Source organism: Buteo buteo, chromosome 3, assembly GCF_964188355.1.
Source record: "Buteo buteo chromosome 3, bButBut1.hap1.1, whole genome shotgun sequence".
NCBI classification, from domain to species: Eukaryota; Metazoa; Chordata; class Aves; order Accipitriformes; family Accipitridae; genus Buteo; species Buteo buteo.
The window spans coordinates 58811497-58822293 of NC_134173.1; the positions used below are offsets into that span (position 1 = coordinate 58811497).

At 48.8% G+C, this 10797-nt stretch overlaps 1 protein-coding gene across 2 annotated transcripts in view; it reads right to left on the reverse strand.

Moving 5' to 3' along the window:
- Positions 1-8194, reverse strand: part of RSPO2 (R-spondin 2) — a 110389-nt gene extending 102195 nt beyond the window's left edge. The window contains exon 1 of one of the 2 annotated variants that reach the window (XM_075024379.1): positions 7975-8194. In XM_075024379.1, the coding sequence (XP_074880480.1) occupies positions 7975-8068 (94 nt within the window). In that variant the 5' untranslated portion in view covers positions 8069-8194. The remainder of the gene's footprint in view (positions 1-7974) is intronic. The other variant, XM_075024378.1, reaches the window with a different exon arrangement.
- Positions 8195-10797: the final 2603 nt, after the last annotated feature.

The window sequence follows — 10797 nt, forward strand, 5'->3', positions numbered from 1 at the left end:
CCCTAAACTATACACTCTGGATTATTTCTAGATTTACATGTTTTAAATCCTAGTAAGCAAAAATGATTTTTTAAAAACAGAAAATCATACTAGAAGGATTTTCATAATGTTCTGGATCCATGTTAAATATACATGAGATTTGCTATTACCCTCTTCAAATAATATTCATAATTCAATTGAAAGTGTTTGTTTTGAAACGTAATTATAGAACTGCATGCCTCTTCGAAATACTACCTGTTACTACTTACACTTTGCTTGTTACAGTCATACAAACATCCCACAAAAACAAAAAAAAGGAATAAGAGCAGATAGCATAAATTCCATTCCCTCATACAAAAACAAAGTCTTACAGATAGAACAAGTACTTGGCTCTACTAAAATGGTTATTTCAAAAAGAAATACATAACTGATCAATCACTGGATGCCAAAATTTGCAAACTGCATGCTATCAAAAGATATTTCTCCTATTACAGTGAAGCAAAGAGCATGAACATTTTTTGTACTGCTCACCAGATCCTAACAAATGGGATGTTAAAAACCTCCCCTTGACCACATAATCAAGGTATCTAAAATACTAGTTGCTTCTCTGCTTTCCCCTAAAAAAACAACAAAAAAACCCATCTCTTTCTGCCCCATACTACAATTTTACTCCTTTTTTTATGTCCTTTTGCTCTTCATAGTTTGTACTTTCAAGTTCACAAACAAGAGGAAAGGTCAGGAAATACAATCACCAATCTTTTGTATGCTACCACCTAAAAAGAAATTTGAAGTGACAACTTTGCATTTAAGCAACAAGCACTTGCATCAAAATAGAGTGAGACTAAAGCAAAGCTACATAAATTCATTGGAGTGTTGCATTCAAGAGTATTTAGGTACAAACACAAGGATGAGGCAACATGACCTGTACCCATCCAGAAAATGCTAGCACCTGCTCCATGGACCACAGTTTGATAAATAAAGGTCAGAGATGTGCACTACTTCAAAATCAAGGTGCTAAGATGGAGCAATCCCAAAGTAAAGACATACAATTAAGGCCTCAAACCCTTGTAGTCTCAGAGGAAGATCTACGAAGGAAAGTATTGTGCTACTCCATCATTTTAGATGAGTTGTCATCTCCATTCCATGCTCAGAACACCAACTTGCACACCAATTAAATATTTTGAAATAGGATTATGCACAAACACCAATTTTTTGCAATTCTTCCTTCCCACCCCCCATCTGCACTGTAGGAACTGCACTGGAAAGGTGACATTAATTAGTGTGTCTGTCAGACTCATTCTTTCACTCTTGCCTCTCCCGTGTTTGATACTGTGTTGCACCATTATCTGCCTTTTTGGGGCACACACTGGAGAGACCACCACCCTGATCCCTTTCAACTTCATTTCTCCTCTGAGTTTTAAAAAACTATTAGTGTAAATGGACAGGATGGTGCTCAGATGCAAGATGCACTTGACACTTCACTTCCTAAGACGTATTAGTCACAATCCGAGTATCAAAAACTCATACCATAAGCCTATTCCATGCTCTACACCAAAAATTACTTGGGAACAGGCTTTAAACACAACATTACTGTCCCCAAAAGTGATAAATTTAGTCTGCATGCACAAAGTGACTTTGCAGCACCCAGCTGACACTTTCCAAAGCATTGCATCTGCGAAACAAGTACTACAAAGACAATGGGTATACAAACTGTGGCAGCACCCAATTTTGGTGTCTGAAGCAGCCCATGATGAAAGGATCAAGCTGTTACGTTTGTGCATTATCGACAGCCAACATGTATGAAGTCATGCTTTTCACTAAGAAAAGGATTAGCAAATACTTGGAGCCTAGACAAATACAGAAGGTTCTCCAGCTGTGCCTGCACAAAACTTTGAGGTGAAAAGAGAGGGCATGCTTGAGGAATTTAATTTAGTATTAAAAAATACCTGAAACTAAATAAATCTCTAATACAAGAGAAAGTATAACTTTCATGGACCTTATCTGTTAAAGTTAAGAGCTGCACCAACACATAATTTTAATATAGGTGAGCAGATTGGTTGTGGTGGACCCCTTCTCATTTGAGGCTGATTTCAGCTTGCTTCAGGGGCTAACAATGAAGACATGTACAAGTGAACTACACTTCAATTGTAGATAGATGTAATCAAGCCATCTTATTTTACTGAGTTTGGGGTACGCTTTATCTGATCAAAGGCAGGCACCTACTGTAGGGTTAGTTAAATTGTACCAACAGCTCCATGGACTGTACCAACTAGCACTACACCAATTATAAGAGAAAATGTAGACATTCATGTTGCAGATAAGTACGTGTAGTCACATGAATCCCACCCCTGGAGTTTATAATCAAGGATGCATTTTTGGAAAGGGATGTTATGGTCAGCTATAAGCTTCTGAATTTGATGTACCGTACACTGGGAAAAGGTTGCAGCCTGTGAAGGTCGGCAGGTTTGACTAGACGGTTCCCTCTCATCTATGGTTAGCTAAGGTTTTGGGATACTGAAAAATAGCTAGATGAACAGAAGTGAAATGCAGACCTCCATGGGATAGTCAGTCTGTTGGCAGAAATAGCAAGAGAAAGAAACAGCTTACAGAAAGACCATTGTTTATTTTTCTGCCTTGAATTTTGATAGTGAATACCTCTTCCACTTTTTAGCTTTTAAATAATGTCATATTTTTCATTAAAAGCAGCTTATGTAAACACCACCATACTAACATACTTTATCATAGTAATTATACTGGCCTGTATACCGTAGATGACACACTGAAGTGAGAGAAACTGCATTCTTGCTGTTACCTTAGCTTCCCTGTATTAGTACACAAACTCACTTTTGGTATTTGTCATGCATTTTGAGCTGCTCTAGTGACAGATTTCAGCCAAGCCTTGGAAAACATAGATCCCCACCCTTCCCCCAAAAAAGGGAAAACATAAAATTAAGCCAAGTTTATCAAGCAGTCAAATCTAAGTTCTTCATCACAGTGTAAATCTTCCCGCAGGTTTTGCTACAAAAGCATATAAGCATAGACTTCAAGGTCTGACCAGACACACCCATCTAGCCCAGTATCCGAACCCCCAGTGACCTGTAATGGAAGCTAAGGGGAAGGGTACAGGCAAGGGAAAGCATACGTACAGCGACACTGTGCCAGCACATGCTCCCCATTTCCAGTTTCCACCATTATGGACCTTGAGCCCCTAAGGGTGTGAGATGCCTATGACTTGCTCCAGGGTATCCTGCCTGGCCTCCGGTTGCTCAAGAAGGTCACGTGCTGCCAGGGCCAGAAGGATAGATTTTAAATATCACAAGCAGCACTGGAAACCTACATCGGGAAACTGCATCAAGCACCTAAACTTAGGTGTCAGTTTTCACGGTGAGTCCCGCTCTTGGCGTTTTGAGCATCTCTTCTGCAAATCTTCACAATCCACTTGAGAATCGACTACCCTCAGTAACATTGACTGCATCATTAGCTAGTTCAGTATTCAGTCATTCACACAGAACTTTTGACTTCTGCTGACATCTTAGTTTAAGAAACTTCCTCAGACTTACCAGATAATAGGGCATAAGTAGCCAAAAGTTTAAAAGTTTCAACTTTTCAATGGTTACAGTGTTAGGATATTCTTACTGCTGTAATAATGATGTGTATATAAAGAATGCGTAATGACTAACTATCCTAAGTAGTAAGGGGCTGAGGAAGAGAAGCTGCCCTCCAAAGCCTTACTACTGATCACAAGTATCTGGGAAATTACTCCGGAAAGTGTTAACATGTCTTGATTCTTTTACAAATTCTGTTACAGGCATTTAATGTAACACCTGAGGAAAACACATATCTCAAAGTACAGCTTCCTCGTAAGATTTTAAGCCTTAATCCCCAGAAAAAAAGTTAACTGTCCTCCAAATGTAAAACATGTTTCAAGTTCAGAGAGAGGAGTATAGAATAAGTCAAATATTTGGTATTTACTTCAATCAAGTATTTCCAAGGTTCCTTTCTTCCTAATGCTCAAATCATCCATCTTTCCCAAAGCCTGCCCACACAATCCAACTGAGACAGGTTCCAAGATTATTCCTGTCTCAGGTAAGTATCTAGTTAGGAAAGCTAAATCACAATCCCCAATATCTAAACAGGATTTTTCTTCTAGTTGAAAATCCATGTGACAGCTTCCTGTATTAATAACCAGTTTGTGGTCAAGATTCCCATCTTACATTAAGGTGATACAGATTTAATTGACACAATTTTGATTCCAGCTACTGTGTTCCTCCGTGTATGCATATACCCCTATAAACACCATACACAGAGCTATATTGAGCTCTGAGAAACACCTGAGGAAATCTCCCTTCCCAGCCACTCCTCTGATTTCTACCTGTGGATATTTTGCCATCACCACAGTCACTTACTATTCACTCATTGCCACAGGTATTACCCCTTTGTTTATGTTCCTCTAACAGAGTGGGAGCATCCAGGAGATGACTATGCGCCTTAGCCCTTATGACACTCCTTGAATATGAACCAAAGAGAAAGACAAGTATTCCACACCCACAGTTTTCCTCTGAGTTCTTGGATATAGGTAACTTCCAGTTTCCCAGTGTGAACATGTCCCATTCACATCTCTCATTATTGCAACATTGGTCTCACCAACTCCAGGGACCCTCTCCATACTACTATCAAGTCTCCCCATCAATGCAGGCACTGCAGTAACATTTTTTTTTTTTCCTCATGGAATTTTGTTAGCATCTAATTTTTGACAGCTGTTTACAATGAACCCTATATTCTTTTCTGTCAATGCTTTGGAAGAATACCATCACTCCTCCTGGTAAGCCAGTCCAACAGTCTTCATTTCTATGTACTCCCACTTTGATTTGTGGTACTCTTTGGGAAAGTTGTTTTTATCATGTCTCAAAGACAAGGGAAAAACCACTGGTCTTTCATGCACCCCATGAAACGCTTAGACATGAAGCTGCTCATCTTATAGCGACTGCTAAAGAGACATCTGAAGAAAAGGTAAAAGTTTTCATTGAAATGAAAAAGCGAGTAGGTATCCAAGAGAAATGAAAATTCAAGTTATACCATTAAACAAGAAAGGGAAAGGAGGTGCTCTGATATCAGGCTAAGCCAGCTGTGAGATTACACCACTGACCTTTAAGCTCAGTAACCCTTAAATGTTTTAGAATAGCTTCTGCAGGAAAGGCAAATAATCATAATTACCTGCTCAGGACGGAGGCTTCCAGAGGGAGAATTTGCTGGGTTGTTTCAAGGGAAGTAAGATTCTGCTCTGAGCCAACTAGGCAAAGCAATATTCTAAGGAGCTGCAAAAGCAACTAAGACCCACAGTGGAGTTAGCAGAATCTGTTGATTATGATGTATTTACCAAATAATTGACATTGACTAACGAAACACAAATCAATGCCAGGTAGGAACCACATTCCAAACCTTAGTTTTTCATTCCACTTCTACTGCAATGTTGCACATCTTGGTTTGAGAAAGGGTTGAAAGCAGAGGGGAAATGAAGAAATTGGGGAACGTCCCCCCAAATTTACTAAACTCTTGCTCACTAGAGTATTCTACATCAGCTACAAATCCACACAAGCTGCAATACAGGCATCTATACTTAAAGTTTACTGTACACGTAGCTGCTTAAAAAAGAAAAAAACCAATCAGCTACACATTATATTTGCCCATAATTCCAGACTAAATGCAATTGATTTCTACCGCACAGGAGACTTAATCTATGCCAAAAAATTTATTTCATTAAGAAAATGATATTACGGAGCATCTGAGATCATGTAACAGACAAAACAGAATGCCAGAGAAATTTTAACTGCCAGTACCCCACAGTGAATGCCTGATTATTTGCAGATGGGATATGGAAAAATTGTGAAATTATTGGAATTTTGGGTCCTGTACGAAAGCATTACTTCAGACTGCATGTGTCATGGCAAATGTCTATTATAATTTGAATACATTCTTAGATTTTGCTTTCAGTGCTTAGTACTGGCTAGGCTTACTTCTTTAGACTTATTAACTGAAAAAGACTGCATTCTTCAAAGCGCAAAACAAAACCCTTAGGTGATAGCACAAAACAGTGCTAGTAAGTCAACAGTCAATACTGACGGTACTTATCCAATAACTAAACTAAAAACTAATTTAAATCAATCTCCTTTGGAAAAGCCAACTGTTCAACAAGCACAACAATTGGTCTAAGATCAATCAGCGAACATGAGATCAATTAAAACCAGCTTAAGTTTTTGTAGGAGGACAATTCACACAACTCGAGTTAGATGTCTATTCATTTCAATACTCCCACAATGCAATCCTTAAGCTCTGTTGTAAAGCAGAAATACCACTATCACCCTCCGCTGTCTAGCCAGCACTCTAAGTAGTTCCACATTTAATTAAAGACACAGTATACCCTTTGTTAGCACAGATAGTCTGGTCACTTTAAAGGACTGCTATCGTTTTAGCCACACACACAAAAATTAAATTCTGGAAACCATCTGTTGAAAAACCATCGAAACTAAATTGCTTTACAATTTTATTTGTGCCTACTCTGAAGGTGACATATGGATGAGTGCAAACTATTTTCCTTTCACAGGTTTATTACTATTTGTACCGGCTTAACACCGGAGACGTGAGCTCGCTCTCCTTCCAAATAATTGCACCGAAAGCGCAATTTTTTCAGAAATACGAGTTTCTCAGCAACTGAGCCACCTGATTTCCAGCTAACTTCAGAAGTGGGAAGGGGAGACATGGCCGAGAAAACAATAGGAAAAGGGATAGCAAAATAATTCAGAACATGCGGATAGGAAAGACATTTTACGCTGAAGGTGTACCTCTCTCCCCACCTCCCCCCCCAAAAAAGAGAGAGAAAAAAAGAAAAACCGCCACAGCCAACCCTGACAGCTGGGGAAGAGCTGCAGTAACCTCTTCGTCCACATGGGTGCTGTACTGGCACATTTCACCGCTCCGAGTCCCGAACTCCGGTAATCCCGGCACCAGCACTTCGGGAAAACAGACGAAACCCCAACGCATCGTCCCTCTCGTTCTCCCTCGCAGGGACGGATCCGCACGCGGTTCGAGCCAAAGCTGGCGCCGCAGCCATCCCCCCCCGACCCCCGGCCCGACCCCCGGCGCTGGAACGGCGCGGTTCGCTCCCCCGCCGGCTCAGCCGCCCCAGCCCCGCGGCAGCGGCACGGCGGGGCCGGGGGTGCCCGCCGCCCGCGGGGTGGACGGGGAGAAGCCGCCTCCCCGCCTCGGAGCCGCGGTCACTCCGAGGATGCTCCACGGAAGGCAGGCTCAAGGTCCGCCCCACGGGCACGCCAGCCGTACCGGCGGGGGCTAACGGCGAACCTCCGGCTGCCGCAAGCCGTTAGACGGCGTGCGGCGGCGAGACCGGCGACTCCCGCCGCTCGCTGCGGCCGAGGGGCCGGCGGCGGCCGCCGGCAGCGCCCTTCCCTCGGCGGGCGGCTCCCAGCGAGACCCCCGGCTCTCTCTGCCGGCCCCGCGGGGGACGACGACACGGGGGCCGCGGAGGGGGGGGGGGGGGGGGCTCGCACCTACCGCTCGACGCCCCCGGCGGCCCCACGCGTGTCGCGGAGCGGCCGCGCCGCTCCGGCCGGTCCCTTCCCATCGGCGCTCACGCCCGCGCCGCGCCTCCCGCTCCCGGCCCGGCCTCCCCAGCAGGAGGGCGGCGGGCAGCCCCGCGGAGGGGGTCGCCGCGCCGGCACGGCCCCGCGCCCCTCCGGCTCGCCGCCGCCCCCCGCTCCGTGCGCCGGCCCCGAGCCCGCGGGCGGGAGCCGGGGCAGCCGTGGCGCGTCCCGCCGCGGGGGCGGCTCACCTGCCGGCGAGCTCCCCTTCCTGGGCGGGGAGGGGACGGGCACCGGCACCGGCACGGGCACGCAGCCCCCCGGCAGCCCCCCGCCGGCTCCGCAAGCGGTGCCGCTGGCCGCCCCGGGCCGGCGTCCCGGGTGAGCAGACGGCGCCGCTCACCTCTCTTGCTGCGTCTCCAGCGGCCGGCTTGGCAGTGGCCGTCATCCACGCAGTTCAGGATGATCAAGGCAAAGGAGAAGAGGCGAAACTGCATCCTGCGCCGCTGGGGTGGGCAGCCTCCTCCAGCGGCGGCGAGGGGCGGCGGAGGCCGGCGGCGTGCGGGGCTGCGAGCGGCCGCGGGCGAGCAGGGGGCCGGCGGAGCGCCGCGGGGCAGCGGCTGCCGCGGGGACCGGCAGGAGCTCACACGCCTCCCGCTTCCCCTCTCGGGCGCGGCGAACTCGGAGCCGCCTCCAGCATCTCCCCCGCGCTGCAGGGAGAGAAGGGGGGGAGGGGGGGGGGAAGCTCGGCTCCTGGCTTTCCCGGTCGCCCCCCTTCGCCGGCGCTCCCCGAGAAACGAAAAGGAGGAAAGCCAAAACCCCGGGCCGGGGCAGGCGGCGGGGCCGCAGAGCGGAGTCACCGAGCGCCCCAACTTCTCCCCGCAAGCGGCGGGCGGGCGGGCGAGCGCTGCCGCTCGGCACCCCCCTGCGCCCCGGGGACGGGCTGTCAGCCGAGGGAAAGCGCTATTTATCCCGGCGCAGGGGCGCACCCCGCCCACACGCGCTCAGGTCGCGGGCACGGCGGGGCGAAGCCGCCCCCCCTACCTTCCGCGGCGCGGCCCCGCCGCCATCCCGCCCCGCCGCCGGGTCCGGAGAGCGGCTCCGCGCCGCGGGGCAGCCCCCCGCGGGCAGGCGCGGGCCGGCGGCCGGGGCGCGGGCTCGGCGGGGGCTGCCGGCCACATGCGGGCGGCGGCCGCGCCGGGCTTTCCCCCCCCCCCCGCCCCCCCCCACCGCCGCCCGCTCTTTTTGTGCGGCGGGGCGGGGGCGGTCGGCCGGGGGGCAGCGGCGGCGGCGGGGCCGTGCGGGCTCCGCGGGGATGCGCGGCGGCGCGGGACGGAGGTGGTGCCGCGGGCCGAGCCGTCCCGCCGCCCGGCCCTAGCGCCGCCCGCCGCCGCGCCGCGCCCCCGCCCCCGCCGCCGCCGGGCCCTAACGCCCGCCAGCCGCTGAGGCTCTGCCGGCAGGCTCTTCCGCGGCGGGCTTCTCCCTCGCCCCGCAAAGCCTCCTCGTCGTTTCCCTGCACTGCTTATAGCCCCGGGAAACCCTGTCCTCCTCGCTTGCCTCCCTCTTCTTTCCTTCTTTTTTTTTCCTTCTTCCCGCAGCGTTTGATGATTGACTTTCTTTCTTTCTTTCTCCCCTGGTTTTAAGACCTTGATCCATTTATTTTCCCCTCCTTTTCTTCTGGCTTCCTAAAACCCGACCTCGCGCGTTCCAAAGCCTCTTCTCTGCAGCGCCACTTTCGTTGTCCTGGGAAGACGGCTCTTGAAGTCCTAAAGCATAACTTTAGCAAGTGATTTTCAGCTGTTTCTAGCCACATCGCTACTTGGCAAAGGCACCGCAGAGCTGGTAAAGCGGGAACCCCAGTAGTACAGATAAGAGAGGGTGAAACAAGGGAGCACCCACGACCTTCCAGGTGAACGCAGCCCTGATGCAGGAGGGTCTGTTAATTCCTCATAGCATCCACTACACCGACCCCACGGAGCCGTCTGATTTCTCTGCCCCTCACTCACTCACAGCCTGTTCCCCAGCGCTGCAGGTGTCGGCAGATGGTGGCTCCTTGGCTGCCGCGCCGGACCTGTTGCGCCTGACCTAACGAGCCCCACAGGGCCTGGGGCACTACGGAGCAGGTGCAAAAGCTGGGGAGGCAGCGTGGGTCTGGCCCAGCTTGCACAAAGCCAGGTCTCGTAAACCCAGCTGGATCCGGGCTGGCTCTGTGCTGGGTGTTTCTGCTCCTTTCCGCCCTCCGACACTTCTGGTTGTGGGAACGCGGTGCTGGAATACCTGAGCTGCCTCGGGACGGAGCCAGCTAGGTCCTCACAAAAGCAGATGCACTCTTTCCAGCGCAGAGCTGGCCCTAGAAAGAGCGTAACTGCGTTCATGTGGCGCTGCGCCTGAGCTAATAAATCCTGTCAGACCCAGGCTGGCTTTTCATCCGCGGCTCGGACAATCTGACCACAGATAAATGAACTCTGACTGTGTGGTGTTTACCATACCATCCCGAGACCTCAGCACTTTGACTGTATTTATCAGTATAATATTCCTCTGAAGCAGAGGAGCATCAGTATCCTCAGTTTCCAGGCAGACGACTGGGTTACAAAGAGGCTAAATAACTTGCCTGAAATCAAGAGAGATGTATGAGGTGGTGTCGAAACTTGGTCCTGTGTTTCCCAAGTTCTCAGATAGTGCCGTAACCCCTGGGCTGCCCTTCCTTACACTTATCTACTGTACAGTAGTAGTACTATACTAGTTTAATTGCTAATATGAAGTGTAAAGATTTTTTAAAGGTACATTACAGTATATAAGAATATCTTCTGATGTCAAATCTTTATTATAACTGTCATTATGGGGTTACAGTGTATGAGATCCTACTGTGCTATATAGAGCAACTGCACCTTTCAGCATTGTCATAATCTAAGAATTAGAGAGGTGTGACCTGTCAACTAATTAACACAGACCTAAGAACTAGGTCAGTCTAGCTCAGTGTCAGTGGTCTCCAAGTGGATTTGGCATGGATGCTATGGGAAAGAGTGCAAAAAATAAGGCATGTACATATGTGGTTTGTGGTCTTTATTTACCCCAATCTACGTACACAGTGAAACTTTCCAAAGGAGATAGATATACAGATGTGTATATATATATATATATATAAAACTTGTTCCAACAGAGGCCCTGATTTATTTTAGTGGAGGATGTTTACTGGCAACTGGTGTTCTCCAGGATGTGTAGTCCC